The sequence below is a fragment of the Acanthaster planci genome, linkage group LG08 (genome assembly GCF_054643075.1).
Source record: "Acanthaster planci isolate LZ-2023a linkage group LG08, COTS_SCS, whole genome shotgun sequence".
Taxonomy (NCBI): domain Eukaryota; kingdom Metazoa; phylum Echinodermata; class Asteroidea; order Valvatida; family Acanthasteridae; genus Acanthaster; species Acanthaster planci.
Window position 1 is genome coordinate 16,890,303 of NC_141784.1, and position 18,873 is coordinate 16,909,175.

Genomic DNA, 18,873 nt, shown 5'->3' on the forward strand with positions numbered 1-18,873 from the left:
AATCTCCTTAATTCATATTTTGTCATGTGTGACCCAAAAAGGATGCCGGTGTAAAATTGCAAACGTTCCAGTCCGACAACTTTATTATCTGAATTTACTGCAGAATGCCCAATCAAACCATTTTATTCTTGGACTGAATTGACCAATTTTTCACGGTACATGTATTCATTTTAATCTAATTTTTTTCTCTCTTAACATGTACTATGCACTGGTTTCACAACGCTGCTTGACACAGCCTTCTGAAATACACACATTGGTGCATAATTAACACACTTTTCTTAAGGCTTGGAATTAAATTGTCAACCAACCTACATGTATACATGTCTATCACATTACTCTTCAAAGCTGATTTTTATCTCCTCTTCACCTTTTCTATCTTGGGGTATTCATTTCCCCTGACGCATGTGTAAATATCAGAGACATACAAGACAGCTTTGTATAGAGTCTATTAAACCTGGTTCCAATGTCAGCGTTGGTACATGTTTGCTTATAGTCAGAGACATTGATCGACCGCTGCATGGTTAAAAAAATATAACATTGTATTTCCATTCGGCTTCAGTCCAATGACAATTCCCCTAACTGCTCATGGCATTGTTGTTTCTATTAAATGGATCAATTCAAGTTATTGCTCTTAATTGAATTAGCGTTTGTTTTACTTGAGTTACTTGAACAAACAACTCAGCTAGAACCAATACCTTTTGTCTGTCCACAGGAAGGCAGCGTTGTTTGATGAGTCAGAAGGAAACTTGTGTCAGGGTCCCACAAAACTGGGGAAAGAAGGGGCGTTATCTAAAAATGAAAGCATGACTTAATTGTGGAAGCGATGCCATCTTCGATTAGCCACTTAACTTGTGCACATCATCAGTGACCAATGGAGGCTACAATGTGAGCACAACAATGATATGAAAGGAAAAAAGAGACTTGTTCACAGGTGAGAGCAAGCACGTGATGACAATTCAGAGGGAAGGAATATCTTGCAGCAATAGTGCTTGCTGAGAAGTTAAGACCTTCTAGAAAGTGTAATTACTTAACATGACACTAGACTGGCCCCCAGATGGTTGCTGACAGAAGACTTGCCACTCTAAAATGATTTGAAAACCATCTCAACCTTTGTTGAAAAACCTGAAAATGTGCAGGTACATGTAAGTCTCCACGAATTTGTCAAAAACATGAGGGTCTCAGGAGCCTGAAGGAGAATATTCAACTCAACAGTCATACGATACATCTAGTAAGCAGCAAATAACACATATGTACATGTACATGTATGGTAGGTTGATAAAACAGTCACACACACTCAGAGGCTAACAGCAAATTGTCAATGCAAAGCATGAAAAACACAGCCTGTTGTTCTAGGTGGTAGACAAAGCTCAAAACCAGCAGAGACTCTGAACAGATTGGCAAATTCTCCACAGAGAAAGGGTAGCTATTGTGCTACCTAGACTTTGGAAGAAGAAATCCATACTTGCTCAAAAGGATATAATAATACTGTTTGTGGATATGCACTCCATTTATGGGTGTATAAAAGCAAACATATCTAGAAGCAAATAAGTCATCAAGATGCAACATGTACCACTAAACATCTCATTATTCCTAAGCTTTCCTAAAACCAACTCCTTGGAAAGTGAAGAGCTCAGTGCAGCCATTGCAGGTCCAGACAGTCCAGTAAGTAACCACTCACAGCTTCCCTTTAATACAGGTATATGGGCAGAGAGAGAGCCAAGCTTGGGTAAAGTGACTCGCTCTAGATCAAGACCAACGGTGGTGGAATGATTTTCAAAGAGGGGGAGGGGGCCAGTTGTGAGACAATCAGGCATCAGCCATTAATTGGCCGATCCATTAAGCCCACCCCAACATAGGACCTGCAAAAAGTGTGGAGGGAGGCATTCCCCCCCCCCCAGTCAAAAAAGTGGGGGCCACTGGCCCCCACTTCTGCCGCCAGTGATCACAAAATCCGACCAAATGATGGATTTGAACCCAAGACCTATTAACCACTTGCCGCCGGGGTTTCCGATACAGGACACATATTCTTTATACACATAGCCAGGGTCTCCGAAATCAGACAAAGGGAACTGGGCCTTGTAACAGAAGACCGTACTCGTAACAAAAGACCAGGCTTCAGGGAATTGCCAACATTTTTTCACTCTCAATAGTGGAGATAATCCAGCCTTGTTTTGAAACATTATACCATGGTTTTGGGGATTTAGCACGAGCGTATTACCACCGGGGACAAAAGTGCTCCACCATCGCAGTGAAGAGCCACAAAGTACCGCTGCACGCTAATCTGGCCCCTATTGAAAAGAGATCAGCAGCGCACTGTGCCAGGTTCATGAACAAAAGAAAATTACGTAACACCGCACAATCTGGACTCTTTTTACAAGGTGGCAGGCCTGGCTGAAATACTCCAGCTTCAATAGATTACGTTTGTCAGAGTAGAGTAGAAACCAGACAGTCCTTCATGTGGGTGTAAGTGACCAGTAAATGAAGAGAGGAATTTTTAAAGAATTTTGAAAACAGAAAAAAGAATAATTATCCCACCCCAGCATCATCAACATTGATAACTGCCACAGGCGCGAAGTGGTTAATCAAATGTCACAAACCCTAACCACTCAGCCATGCCCCAAGATATTCAGAGTACAGTGATACTTGATACAGTGACATACTTATTATTAACTTTAAAAATACCTAAATAAACAACCTATAATTAACTAAATGACCCTGAAAAACAAGGGCCACAAAAGAATTTGAAAAGCCCTCCAAAATAAAATAACTTCTTAAACACAAGAAAAGCGACCCAAAAATTCAAAATACCAACAAATAAAAACAAAGAAATAAAATAACAGAAATATACCACAAATAAAAAAACACTACAATTCAGCCAAACAAGTAAACAGAGAAAGTACAGTTACTTGGGAATTAATTAACCCCTCTGGTTTTCTCCATCACACAAGGCAAGAGAGGCAAGGCACAGGCATTGCTCTCCTGACGTGACGAAAACTTAATATGGAGAGCTGCTGACTGACAGGCCTGGTGTAGCAGAGTTGGCCGGGACAGCGTGTAGATTAAAACTACCAGCGCGTGCCTCGTCCTTTTTTGGCTCCTGACATGCCAGGACAATCTCCATAAGGCTCATTGGGACATCAGTCAAGAAGCGGTAAGTTAACGGCTGGTGATCCTGGGAAAGATTTCCTCCGACATACAAGGGCCAAAAAAGCCAACAGACAAGAGATATCAGCCGATGCAATTAGCCGACACTCACCAAGATAACAAGATGGGTTCATGTACACGCAAATGAAAACAAAAAATCACTGAATGATTCAATGCAGGCAATTCACAATAGTGCGCCTCCAAGACTTTGCGACGTATTGGCCAATCACAATGTGCAAAATCTGTTTACCCTTTCCAAGCAGGCACTGGGTAGACAGATTTCGCGCATCGTGATTGGCTTATCCTTTAAAAACTCTTGGAGGCGCACTTTTGTGAATCGCCCGTATTGAGGGAAACCATGACACGGTTCTTGATGTAATGTTCAAGTTTTCAAGCACAGTAGTGGTATGTATGCCAACAGAGACACTAGTAATGAGGTTGAATAAAACAGGCATCACAACATCCTGCAGGTTCAAAATACCAAAAAAAGTCCATCTCATTTAAAGGCAAGGATTACCACTTGTTCACTTTAACATGCATTTCTAGTCCACCCATGGCTAATTATCCATCAACTGACAATAATGAACTTGGATTTTTTCACAACTCCACGATTGGATGACTGTCGCCTGAACAGGTGCAGCGGACATATTTCAATTTCCTTGTCTAGGCAAACTGTTGCGTGGGACTTCTGCACAACCCGACACCAGATGGGATTTTTCTGGCTCAGACAGCAGATTGTAATTATTTTTGCTTTTTTTCCTAAAGAAAATGAGCATCTCCTTTGAGAAATGTACCCGCCCACTGGATGCAGAAGTAATGCTGGGGGGAAAAAACACATTTACTACCTCAGGACATACCAACCCATGTCTATTTTAATAGTACAATGAACTCCGACAGCAAGTGGCGCATGAAGTGAATTGAGACTGTATTGTGATTACTCTTGAGGCAGTGTTATTTTATGGTTACAAGTGGAACTAACACTGAAGATATGTACAGAAACAAATGATTAAGTTATATATCAAGAAAACAAAAGCGGACTGATCAATTCTGAATGCTGATTTACCTCTGAGTAACATATCAATCTCCATGAGACCATTTTTCTCCATGTCACCAAAACTAAGGCAAAACTTAGGCCAAGAAGGAGAAATCGAAGAGTACAAGTTTTCCTGCTTCAGCAAACTACAAACTGCAGTTACGGCAGATTCCTATAGTCAGACATCGTACATGGACAGCCGTGTTCTGTGTAGGTTTGTGTGCTATCAAGTCCAGATCAGCGACAAACAACAAGTGGCTGTTTGCTTACAAGGGACAAAGTCTGCCGCTGGTTGAATGTCTGTAGACAGACAGGAATTTAAACTCGTGCACAGGCAGAATTTTTTTTTCTGGACTAGCAGTTGGCTTAGACCTAGGACTGCCTGACCATTTGGAACACTGTTAATTGCAGAAACTTGAACGTGATATTTAATGTAGTTCTACAAGTAATATTTCTTTGTTGTCACTTTCCTTTCTCCTTCTTGTCCCTTTGAGCATCAGGGCTAGTGTGGGTGGGGTGGGGGTAGGGGTGACTGTATCTCTCTACCACTGGTACTGTAATACCACACCCAACACCCACACTTTTAACTTACCCCACAGTTTTCCCTACCTTCATCTCCGTGCCCAAAACCTTGTAAAGAGGGCTTATGCTAAAATCAATTCTTTCCCAACTTCCTTCTCCACAATAAAGCATCACCTCCATCAACCAAAAGAACAGCCACTTGTGTTTGAGCTCTAGGCGATATCAAACCGATAATGATACAGCAAGTGAATTAGGGCATCATTATCTTCAACTACGTACATCGGATAGAAATAACACACAGTGAGTGTCTGTTCTTATGACCAGAAAATAATTCCAAGCATCGTTTCAATATAAAAGCTAATACTGGGCAAGATGCAATGTAGACAACAAAAACCAGGAATAATTACCTGCTTAAAACAAGAACTAAATGTCTTTAAAAATGCTGAGCAGTAGAGACTAGGAAAAAAGTCACTGAAGTTGTAACCAGATCCACCTTCCAAAGCTTCTTTATTTCACAGGCAAAGTAGAGCCTGTGATATCTTTCAGTCACTGGCCTATTGAATTATCAGAAGCCAACCAAGATCACTCAATATCCAGATATTTATTTATCTAAGACAGCAAAAAATGAAGAATGAAACAGGCAGGAGATTGCAAACTGAGAGAAGCTTGCAGCCTTACAAGTTTGGGTAAACCTCAGAATCATCCAGTGGATACATAATAAATCTCGATAATCTCACTAGTTCCTGAACTTTCTTTCACTGGCTCAATGATATTGATTGCAAAATCACTGTATACATAGTCTTTTCAGAAAAAAATCACAATCAACTGTCAAGAAATAAGGAAACACATTTCATCTTTCCTCTCACATCCTCACTTGTCCAAATGTTTCTGACAGATGGATATAAATTACCCATCTCAAGGGGGGAGCAGATAGCTAGCTAAGTGTACGCACATCTTCATTTGGTCAAATTTGCGAGAAACCTTGAAGCTTTCTTCAATATCTATCTGCCATTTCTGGCAATCTTCCCTCCCGGGAGGAGATTTGCCCAGCTCTTCCCCAGGGTATGCACCACAGAGTGCTTCTTGTTTTCAAAAGGAATCAAGATCCCTGTTACAAGAGGGCATTCTCCTTAAGCACTGATATTATGTGCATGTCAATCTCTCTGATAATCCTGTTTCAAAACTACAAAGGGTCCTCTGGGATACATGACATTAGTTCACACAGACAAAACAAGTAATCTCTTACAGCCCATTGCTAAGATAATCTCTCATTTTGATAGACACTGTTTTTCTTTTTCTTTATTCTCAACTTCTGTTATTTTCAAAACTCATTTCTACACTGCTACTGGACAAGGGATCTGAGTTTAAATTGGAAGTTGTAGAAGAGACAAATTCGAAAAAAACAGGCCAATATAGGTGATTCACAATAGTGCACCTCCAAGAGTTTGTAATGCACTGGCCAATCATAACACGCAAAATCTGTCAACTCAATGCAAGGGTTGACAGATTTTGTGCATTATGATTGGCCAATGCGTTGCAAACTCTTGGAGGTGCACTATTGTGAATCACCCATATTCATAAAAAAAAAATCAGCTCCCAGTCTCAAGGTGATTTCTCAAGGACATATCCTACTGTGTATCTCAAACATCGAAACTGATGCAGTGGTAACACAGTTCTGGTTTGGATGCCAAACTGGGGTGTCAACTGTCGAGCCCAAAGTACGGCACAGTAGGACATCAAAGTGGCTGGGCGGGCACCGGTACATCATACATGTACATGTATGCACTCAACCTGCTTTGTGCCATGAATGTCAACAATATTTCTTTAATACAAGGGCAATGATATATCTACTGAACTGAACATATCCTGTACCAAGTCATCCATATTCAAACAGAAAAAGGTTCTTTTTGAGTCGGAAGTCAGTGAAATGAGAAGAAACTACATACAGGTGTTAAAATTGAGCACTCCATGAACATGTCCCAATTCATAAGATGACTACCCGTCACTGTCAAACATGACATGAATAGCGTACACTGACTAAGCCTACAGACATACAGTGTACATACATGTACCAATACTTGCAACCACAGATGGTGGAGCAAGCATACATGCACTAATGTGTGAAGGACATCCCTGCGGTGCTATACGCTCCAAGCAGGTACAAGGAAGGGGTGTTTTTACACGGAAATGACGAACCTTTGGTGGGAACTCACAGAGTGAGAACGCAGGTGCATTTGCCCCTGAGTGCACAATGTACGCACAACAAATTATGTTAGAATGTACAGTCTTCATGTGTGCGTTGGGTGCGCTCACTAGCTCAGTTGAAAAAACTTCCCACAGCCTGTCTCTCCATTGTCGGTGCGGTTGAGCTTCAACTCAGGGCGGAAAGTGCCCGACACTGCATGCTTGGGCTACACTTCCTTGCCCATGGTCAACAGAGGGTGCCATAACAGATGGCTCTCTGATCAGCTGATGCAACTGGGTGAGAGTGTCCATGAAAAATTTGTCTCTTGTACATTCCACACCTGTCAAGCCGATTAAAAAAAAACCCAAAGCCTTCTTCAAAACCCAACAGATATTACCCTTACTCAGTTCACCCACAACCCCAACATGCAACCATTGCTACACCCTCCCCTTCCACATTTCTAAATCCAGTCACACATGATGCACAGGTCCTCCAGTCTGGGCCGTTACCTCGCCAATGACAGGATGGCACACGTCGCCAAGGGTCTTAGAAGATGTTTGCTTGCCATCTCATTCCAATCATCCCGCAATGGATATATTTAAAGGTGCCCTGGCAAGCGATGATGAATCGCGGTGTTTACCTTCTAGACAGTTTCCAAGCCTTATCTATTGATGTTACATGTAACCCCCTCTCACCCCCCAAAAAGTGCAGGTCCACACACAGGTCGACCTTGTAACAGTCTCCCATTTCACTTACATTTAAGTCTCCAGTTGGCAAATTGTACATGTATGTTAGTGTTACTGGAAAGAGAAAAATTAGAAGACCTGCACTCACTCTAAATAACCGAATCATATTGAAGATAACATAACATGTGAAGAGCTTCAATGCCCGAAAAAAGAAAAGATAATCGCTGACACAAACATAGGGAAAAACCCATCCATCTTCTCAATAATTTTTACTGAATAATCTGAATTCTGCAGAGGTCTCAAGATCTGACAAAAAAGGCCTCGGTGTGCACAAACCAACAGGCTTTATGTCTGATTAATGTTGATTTTCTCAAAATGTGAAACATAGCTTTATCTGTTTTGGTACCTGAACCCCCTCATGCATGAATGAATCCCAAAGAAGAATTTCTTTTATGTATTTAATGACAAATAAATCTATGCACCTAAATGTACATCTACCTGTAGTGAGATGAAGGTCAAACACACATGGGATATTCCATACTGACCATCAACCTCAGCAAGAAGGGGTCTCTCTTGCAATCACTGAATGCCCCGAGGGTACATAGATGCAGTGTTGTCCCTGATGCTGGTCACTATAATTATGTGAGTCACAGAAGGCCCAATATGTACCAGCAGAAGTTCACAAGACAGCATAAAAATCTTGAATTCAAAATATACATGCAAGTTTAATTTACAGCCCTACCGGCAATTGATGTACTGTACTCCAAACTTTGTGATTATTTGCTTTAATCTATTGCTGTGTAAAATACATCTGGATTTGTCTCTTTCAAATGTAATAAACGTAAGTTGTTCTTTTGGATCGGAGATGTTTTGAAATTCTTGTCAGCCGTGATGTACAGGTATTTTAAGACATGCATCTCCGTCAAAAGTACAGGGAAAAACTTAAACATCTTTATCATGAGGCTCCCTGAGGCTGTAATTTTCACAATTGCTTCAGCATAAATATTTCCATGGCGGTCCTTCATCAGCAGTTTTCTGCCTATTTTGTGTAATCCAGACATGTCCCTGCATTACTGGACTGGTGGAAATCAATTCAGTTTGGATGGCAGAGAATGAATGAATATTTTATAGCATAAAAGCATTCCTCCAGTGGGGGTTATGCTGAACCACCCTCAGAGCTCCTTTGAAAGGCACGCTTGCCCATTACTGCATTGGTCTCTGGAGCCACATTTCTGTATCAAAAAATCTTGATTATTCCCCCTTCCTTGTACTGTACATTAATTGTGGATGGATGCAGATTTGAAAGGGTTTATAGGCAACTGAACTTAATCGTCAACACACCAACCAACTAGAATCCTCATTATTAATGGCACCTGGTCTCAATATTTCAGTGCACACAAATCAGGCAAATTAGTGCAATGGGACAGCTAACACCACTTCTGGGGTCAATAAAAGGCATATTATTTGCTTCACATCCCGGCGGCAGCAAGCATCCAGTACAGAGTTTCATGTACTGGATTAATTCCACCTTGTTTTCTAACAATTCAAAACAAATGCCAGTCAGCTGCTAGGTCTCCCTCTTTTCTCCCCTTTAAAGGCCTTCAATCACAATCTCTGTGTGTCTCCTTTCCATTCTGTCATCCCCAAGCCAACTCCAGACCGGTCTCACCCCTGGCAGGCCAACACAACAACCAACCTCTATTCTTGTCTCTTTTTCTCTTTCTATACCTAGTCAGCAATCAAGCAAGGTTGCTATAAATAGCCCTTCGTTTGACGTCAATCCCCTCTCAAGTGAGCCCTCCAACTGATCCCCCCCCCCCAATCTAAGACATTATTAAAACCGTAGGATATAGTCTGGGTGCCTGGGCTGGAAACCCACAGATACAAGACTTGGATGAGGTTGGGTACTTATCTTGTTGTTTGCAACTTGGTACTCTGCAACCTTTTTGCCCATTTTTTTAGCAACTAGGGACAGGTTGTGGAGATTAAAGCAAAGTATTGACCTTTAGCACTAATGGCTTTGAGTGGAGAAATTTCTATGATGAAACTATAGTGGATGTGATTACAGTGGCATAAACTGTGTTGATTAGTCAGAGTATGTGAAAATGTGAGCTTATGGCCACACACTAAAGATGCATTGGCAGAAGTAAAAGATGAGTGCACACAGTTGACATTTTCTGATCACAGCCAGGTGGGTTACTGTGCATCTACATGGAGGCTGATGTCAAGATATCCTGCTATCAAACATCACTATGTCCAATGATCAATAGACCTTTTGATGTCACAATATCTGACCCACAAACTCATGCCCCCAGATTTTAAAACAAACAAATTAAGAAAAGATAAACAAAAACTCCCAGCTATTCTGCAGTGACACTTTACCCTGATGACTCTAATGACCCTCCTTAATGACAAGTACCATCAGTTGGTTGGGCACCAAGGGGGCAGACAATCAGAAAGTAACCCCACTGTTCCCCAGGGTAACCTCTTGGCCAAAAAAAAGCCTCCCTCACCTCATTCTCCACAACTCAATCAATCCGACAGAGTGATTAGAGACCCTGTAAATTTTCCAATCTGGCTCCAGTGACAACCTATTACCATTCCTCACAATGCCCAGCTGTGTCTGAATAGTCAGCGTGGCAAGCAATCTCCCTGAACGATTCTTGCCCAAATCCTTGACAAAAGAGCACAAAAGTAGCAATGAAGAAGTCAGTGACCTCTCTTGTAGATACCATTCTTTGAAAAAGAATTACCATATGTACATGCACGTAACTTGCTTTTGAAAAGACGGTATTAATGAACCATTAAAATACCACAAAATGCATTTGCACTTCATATTTTTGCATCATCTCTGACAAATAAATTTATGCCTTTTTTGTTTTCTTGTGAGAGCAAGAGCAGTAACTTTTTCCTACCAATGTATGTCAAAACCTCACGCAGTCTAGGCCCCCATAGTGTTGTAAAAAGGAAAAGATTGTTAAAAGCAATTGTAGTGTTAAAAATGACACCGACAAATTCTACGCATGCATAAGTTTTCACTTCAAGTTTCCAAATGAAAAGCATTAACAAAAATTCTGAAAACAGTTTCAAAAATGGAAACGTACAATGGAAAGAATATTACAAATTCGATTTTGATTTTATCAGAAAGTTAGAATAAAGCCAGCAATTTATGCATTTTTCCCCCATCAAATGTAATAACTGATTATTACCATGCCGGTGCACCCCTTAACCTTTAAGAATGCAATAAGGGATATCTACTGGATTGAAGTTTAATGGTTTTTAATAGCTGAATCAAATTACAAGGAATTGACAAACTGAATAAACCCTTTGACAATTACAATACCACATAAAATACAGATCTTTTCACAAATGCAACTCATTAGAACGTTATCAATTTTTCCCCCAAATTTGACATAATTTCTTTTTCTGTAAAGCACACTTTCAGAGACTCGTCTAAAAATTGTGAAAGTCAAGTCATTTAAAATGAATGGCTGCACAACGCTTATTGATTGGAGTGACCTGATGAACACAGACATTAGAAAGTCAAAGGGCCTGATGTTTTAATCCTAATGTGCTCGAGGAAGCAACCTTTGTTTCATGTTATCACTTTCAGCAATGTATGAAACTTATTGAAATACAAAGTTGCAGAAACGTCGTGCAAAGAAATTGGCAATATACATGTATACCGCTGGAAAAATTCTTCTCCTGGCATCTCCACAACGGAATGTAAATATTGTTATGAATGTATTTGATGTGTGTGTGGATTTTTTTTTTTAAGGGAGGGCAAACAGGCCAAAAAATGTCAGCCTTAATCAGAGAAAAAATGGCAGGTGATTTACGATTTGCGTCAAACAAAATGAAACAAACCACCATAAATCAGCAGGCAAAAACCAAATCTTGTCTAGTACCCAAAACACAAAAAAATATCCATATCATACAGAAAAAAAAGCCCCAAGCATGAAGTGTATTTATGAATTGAAACATTCTATGTTGGATTAGACCAACTACACAGTGTAGCAATGGTGTGTCCTGCTCAATGTCAAGGCCATAAGCTGTTGGACATCTTATGCTACTGGCACTCTGCATTTTGCTGACAACTGTTAATGGTGGTAACCATCTGAGGTCATCAAAATTTCATGCTTTAAGTACAGCATACATACATGTACACTGTATATTACCGGTACAGTACTGTACATTGTATGGCACCCATAGGCCTACATGTATAGTCATACTCTACTTTAAACTGGAGTTTCACTTACATGTAAAATGTTTGCTGTGTTAGAGTGGCCAAAAAAGTGCATGATGCTTTAAATTCTGCAACAAAATATTCTACTGCTCACTGGATGTACAATATGCAATGTATCGTATGTGGTAAGTTGGCTCATATTGCTCATATTGCCAACATTCTTACATGTACATGAAATTCTATAAATAATGACTGAAAACAATAGAGTAATATGGGGCTAATTACTTTCACACTTTAACCCACGAAAACAGCTTCCTGCAAATGCTACAATGGAAGAATCTACATGTAACACTAGGCCTCTAGGGGAATAGACACTGTTTATCAAATATGCAAAATCTGTCTCTTGAATCTGTGTCCACAGTGGCTCTTAAAACATCTGCTGGTAGTAATAACTTACTGGCTATTAAAATCAGCAACCAATAACAAGAAGGCACAACATTATGTTTGCAGTCCGCGTAACACAAAGTCAAAATTTGCTTTGGTAAATTCGGTCTGGTTTGGTTTGATAATTTTGGTCTGGGAACCTTCCTTAAAGGGACTATGTAATAGAAATATTTCACTAAATCCGTGAAATTGTGCCTTTGTGGTTTAATTGTTATTTCCAATTTTTGTTTTGCTATGTTAAGCTGTATTGTGGAGTCTTTTGGTTTTTAGGCTAATATGAATCTGCATCTTCATGAGCATAAGCAAAACTGTATTCTGAGGCACTAAACCTCAAGGCCCAATGCTGCATCGATTTGTGCACAAAAAAAATTGCATGTGCTTCGCTGTTGAAGATTTCTTTTGGAAATTTACAATTGTACCGGAACAAATATATGGCAATAAGCCAGCAAGAAACCTTTTCTCAGAAATGTTTCAAAAAGCAATTTGGGGTTCAACATTTGAACATAAAAACTTACAAACCGAACAGTGTCTTCCTGGATATCACACTAACAGTGCCATCACTTGTCTGGAAAAGCTTTGTCAAATTTGAACGTTTCAAAAAGTGCACCGTGCAGTTCGCCTAACTCCAAAAACTATTTTCATACATTGAAGATGAATTTAAGCATACACAGAAAGTGTACATGTACACTGTTTAGAAAAGTAGGCTGCATGGAAAAATCAGATCAACAATGTTTACTACACATAAATGGCCCCATCTCAAAGTTTCTTTCCACCAGGAAAAAACTTCCTCTGAACTTCTGAAAATTACAAACTACAGCTAGAAATTTTTTCTCTGATCCAGGTTCAAACCCCTGGCATTCCTGGTAATTGTCAGCACAATGACTTTACATGTACATCTCCTTTTCCCAAGAAAGTTCAGGTATTAGGAAGGTAAAACAAAAACATTGATAAATTTCGTGTCACATGTGTGTGTACACAGCCAAATTTGAATTATTCAGCATTTTACTTAATGATTTATGCATATTCATATGCGTACATGTACAGATGTCCTGAAGGCATGACATTGATAAATGCTGACGTCTTCAAATAAACTGAGTGGGTATCACTAATGAATTACAAAAATGATGCTGAATTAGTCTTTTCTCCGACACTGTCCTCCCAACTGCAACGCTTGAATGACCTGTCCTTTCTCAGTTCAGTATGTGGCAGCAATCACCAGCACACCAGCATCAATAACATGCCACTGAGTGTCAATTAACAGACAATAGTACAACGGCTCATCTTTACTAGGCCGAGACCATTTTGCTGCAAGAAGGTCTCCCAAGCGTGACATCTTGTATTCATCGCTTGCCTGGGCACCTCAATCTCTATAGATCCTTACCACTCGCATAACAAGCGCTTTCTACCCCCCCCCACAGCAAGACAGGTCTGCTATCTCCTGTTCTGCCAGCTGCACTTGATCTGCATGGGACAGATGCTCCCATCCCCCTTGAATCTTCTTTATGACTGGAGCTGAGACTTGCAACACTAAACACTGCCTGTAGCAGATGTGGTCTGCTGCGTTTTTTTGGTCTCATTTAGTGTTGAGGCAAACACAGAGGCAAAATGGCAGCTGCAAAGGCCAATCATTACACCTGAATAAGCCAACTACTGTACCTTGTACAGATATGAAATAAACATTAGCTTTATTACACTGCTAGTCAGACCTCATTCAAACAAAATAACAACTGGGTTTTGTCCTTGTGTTAGATTGAAGGAAACTAATCAGAGTAACTACAGAATCAGTTAATGAATTAAATTTGACAAAAACTAATGATCAAGTTTAACCCAAGTTCATAACAAGCGATTTGCACACATAAAATGTATGACGTAAAACAGCTAAAGGTCTGCCAATCCATCAACATCATAAGGTTTGTCAGGGACTAAAAAATATGCAATTTATGAAGGACGATGCACATGTAGGGGCTTTCCATTATTGCTATGGCTGACCTGGAGTTTATCTGCAGGTGTGTATGAATAATTCATGCAAAAATTCACCTGGTTGGATGGGGGAAATTCAGGGTTTCTTTTAGAAAATGATAGCTTTGACATAGAGCACTGTAACTGCAAAGACAGAGCCTCAATGCCCTGTACAACTACATTATATGTACATGTACATTAGTACTCTAGACACCAGGGCCAAGATTACATTATTCGAAACAGAGGTTTAGTTAACAGGTCCCTGGGGAATTTTTCAGTCCCTAATTGCAGCAACCAAGGCTCACCAGGCCTATTCAAACATTACATCCTCTGTCCTCTAAAATGGCACCCATTTACAAGCACTCCAAGGGCAGAAGCATCAAGTGCATTGCCCAGAGAGAAAGTGTACATGCTCCTCTTGGTCGATCCATCCAAAATTTGGCAAATGAACGTGATTCCCTTGTGCTTTCACTATTTCAAATGTATTGGAAGTGTGGGAGGAAACTTGACCCGGCACACATCGAGAGGATGGAGCTGGATGGATGTTAGCCTGTTATACCACTTGCTGAACAATTATTTTCTCAGATTTCTTGTGAAATACTGTACACCAGTTACACATGCTTTTCAACAATTTTGAGCCCACAATGTTGAGCCAATTTTGAAGTCTCACCCAAAGTATCATAAGATTTGGCAGGGCACAACAACAGAAATGAACAGAATGCCCTGAAAGTTGAGTTTTAAAAATGCAGCTGTCCGAGAAACAGCAGTACAGCAACAATGATACTGGAACTTTCCTGTAGCTGCCAATTCATTACAGGTAGCTAAAGGGCTCCTCCTATTAATTAACCACTGCCATGCAACTTGTAGTGATTTGATACTGGAGGAACTTACAAGTAGTTTAATCTCTGAAGGAATTTTCAGGGTTTATTTCAATCTTCGAGGTAGAACTTGTACCAGATTATGCTGTGTAATGTATAGCTCATCCAACTAGAAATTCAATCCTGGAAGTTATCTACTGCATGTACATGTAGTACCTTTGTCTTTGAGGATTTGGGGGGGTCCTGTTTAAAAATAATGAATTCACTTTGGAAAAGGTAACAGATGAATAGTAAAGGAAGATGCAAAAAAAAATAATAATAACAATAAAAACCATTTCTCCTCCTTCAAAACATAAATTGTATTGCTGGCAACGCATGTGTCAAGCACAGGTACTGTTAACATTCAGGTATACTGATATTGATATGTAGAAACAGGACAATGCAGGAGACAGTGAAAACCCCAGCCTTTAATCTCAGGACGAAAATGTTACACGGTCACCCGGCCAACCAAGACGTGATGACAACATAGTCTGCTGAAAGCCAAGCCATCTGCTGCATTATCAGTTACATCCCACCTGACGTCATACTTCCTGACGGGTGAAGGAGAGACAGATAGGAAAAAAAAAACAAATAACCAGAACAGGACTCGTGTTTTCTTTGCACTCATGTTGAACCGGAAGGGGGGCGGGAGAGATTTAATTTTCATTTGTTTACACATGAATTGTAAAATAGAAGTTTGCTTTGCCAGAGGCATGTGGTATCCGGGGGAAATACCACAGCACATGTACAGTGTATGTAATGGAACAAAGCAGCTTCAACAGTATTTGAACACTGTTTTGAAGAAAAAAAGTTGTATTTAGCAGAATTGGGAAAAAAAAATCAAGAAAATAATGGTGCCCTCAAACCAAGGTCATCATTAATGGAATAATCTAAGGCCGTAGTTCTACAAGTACCTCCCAATGATATCAGCCATGCCCCACCCTACTCCCCCCCCCCAAACAAACATGCTTTCGGGCTAGAATAGTAAATAGATCCCAGCTCAGAACGTCGTTTGAGGATTGTGAACCACCACATTACTTCCTTTGTATGTTTATTTAGGTATAACCAGGGAATGAATAACAAAAATTTCATCAACAATTAAAAGGCATTATGTAAAATTCTGATTGTCATTTCTGATTTTCACGTGTTTGGCTGACAGTTTTACACCATTCTACTTTTTGCTTCTGTAAATTACTGGTATTAAGAAACAGCTTTTCCATTTTCGAAATGCAACAGCAATTTTTAGGAAAAAAGAATGAATTTATAGAGGAGTCACAGTCCATTTCTGACCTTTGCAATGTAAAGCACATAATTATAGTCTGTAAATCCTCTAACATGATGCAAATCATCAGTACAAGACAGCCTGGCCCAACAGTGCAACGCTCTTGATGTACATATATGCACCGGCACCGTGTACTGTACCAGTACATGAACCTCATCGCACACAAATTACGGCAGAGTGTAACCGTTCCGCTAGCATGATTTAATGTCGATTTATTAACATCTGTTTCCAGCAGCTGATTAGTTTGCCGGAGATCGTTGGCATTAAGCGATGCAAATAAATTAATAGGGAGCTCTTACACTGACTAGTACTGAGTGCTTGTCATCTCTTAATAGACTGACACAGTGCTTGTTTATCAAAGGGAGACTGCGTAAGATGTGTCTTTTATTTCCAATTTCAATATTTCAGTATATTCTTGTATAGTTGCACCAATTCCCCACCTCATAATTAAATGCATCTTTAATAATAATTACAAAAGTACAGGACCTTACTCAGGGTTTCAGTTGTCTGTAATGCTCCACTGATTCAGTATTACATGCATGTACATTTATAAACACAAGCAGGCCAATGACAATCAAGCATGCCAACATTAAAAAATGCAGACTCCAAGGTACCAGTAAGACTCATTCTCATTCATCAAAGTCTCCATTTGACTTTGTCACATTCCTTCCAAGTTGTGGGTTTTTTGTTACAATCAAGCCACCTTTCCTAATATTTACAACAAATTTCCAAACATTACATGTACAAAAAATTACTGTATGTACCCTTGTAAATGCACTTTCCAGAAAAGCCTGTCATTTCCTCCAATTTGTTTCTTTCCAGACAGTAAACAGAGCTAACAATAAGTAGGAAGTTACAAGGCCCATAATGGCACATGTTAACATGCACATAATGTACATGTAAATATGTTACCAGAACACATTCTTCCGAAGTGATTTTCAGGCTCCAAGGTACATGTATCCCCAATCACAGTCTCATTTGTCAAGCTGAAGAATGCACTGCTCAAACTTCAAGTCATGGCATGAGGGGCCATTCAGGTATTTACATGTACCTAAAGATCTGACACAGGACTGAAATACGAGGGCTCATTTCTGGGGAAGAGATGAAGCTCTGACCCTTAACGACAGTGTGTAAATGTAAATTTCAATTCTTAAAACATGCAGGTGCAGTCAACCTAAAAACAACCGGTTAGTCAGTCAGTCAGAGGTTTACTGAGTAATTCCACTGCAAAGAACAGAGCATGGCATATACATGTAACTGCCTCTCCAAAGCCTAAAGTCCTGGCTATCTGCCTTGAGCAGAAGTACCAGTATCCCCCTCATCATAGGGCTGAGTCAATTTGAATAATTCACTTTTCAAGTATGCGACCTTCAAAATCTCTCTTGAAACAGCAGAGTCAAAGACTCAAACCAGTATAATTCTGTATGTACATGTATGCAGAGGGTGACTTAACAGACAGATATCATATATTTTGCACAGGACAGCTCATGTGACCTTGATAAATGACAGGAAAAAATGGATACACAGGTATCTGGGCACACTTTGTGTGGTAAAAAATTCAAACTTTGTGCCTACATACGTGCTATCATTCATGAGCATTGTGCGGGGGCAAGAAAAAAAATCCAAGAAAAGAAAGAGAAATAAAAAAAGATAAGAATGAGCAAAAACGCAAAAGATACCAAATTCTTTTCAAGATGATCAGGCCCTCTAACTTTTCAGAATTACATGTGTCAGGTCAATGTAGTCATGCAGAACCAGCACTTTGCAACAGTTTTTCAATTTTGCATAAGAAAATGTACAATATACAATATACACATGTGGACCTACATTGTAAATGGAAGGCATTTGTTTTGGGTACATATAGTAACAGCAAACCAGTATACATGTTTATGTATGTACATCAAGTACATGTACATGTACATCCTGCTCCCAATTCCTTACACATTTACATGTATACATCTATTTATGGTCAACATACTGGTATACTGCTACAACATACATGTACAGCACTGGACAAGGTTCTAGACATGTTGTTATGAAAATAGAACCTACCACGCAGTCAATCAAAATATTTTCCACTATCCCTCCCATCAAACAAATATTCTCATTACATTTGTACAATTTCATTTGGACACTGTTACCTCTGAATCATGTTTGGCTTGATCTGCATGCAACAGAGAGGAAGGTGTCCCAATGAGAAGTCTCTCCTACTCCCTGCTGAGCAGTCAAATTTCCACCAAGTTTGCAAAGGGAACAGAGCCAGAGCTTGCATTGCGGCCCTCCCACCAACCCCCTTCAATGTACAGGTACTCATTACCAGAGTGCCGCCTGGTACCTCGTGTGCTCAACCCCCCTCCCATATGGGTGCAGACCACTAATTCAAGTGAGAATTTCTGGCCAGCTCATTAGCATTAAAAGTGCCCCCACAGTATCTTTTGAACAAGGAGATTGTTTGGCCCCTAAAATGGCTAGATTATGTAAATCCTTGCCAGGATCAACTCCGTGGGACTTTGAGCTTTCATATGAGAGCAGAATGGCTAAAAACTATGGTTGAAAAATGGTCCTAAGTGCCCAA

General features: G+C 40.0%; 1 protein-coding gene across 3 annotated transcripts in view; it reads right to left on the reverse strand.

Moving 5' to 3' along the window:
• dgkb (diacylglycerol kinase beta) overlaps positions 1-18,873 on the reverse strand; it is a 159,280-nt gene that overhangs the window by 88,979 nt on the left and 51,428 nt on the right. The window contains exon 1 of one of the 3 annotated variants that reach the window (XM_087140235.1): positions 4,208-4,366. The exons of the other annotated variants lie outside the window; for them this stretch is intronic. Coding sequence (XP_086996361.1) covers positions 4,208-4,250 — 43 coding nt within the window. The 5' untranslated portion in view covers positions 4,251-4,366. Of the gene's footprint in view, positions 1-4,207; positions 4,367-18,873 lie in introns of those variants that run through there. 3 annotated transcript variants of the gene reach the window in all.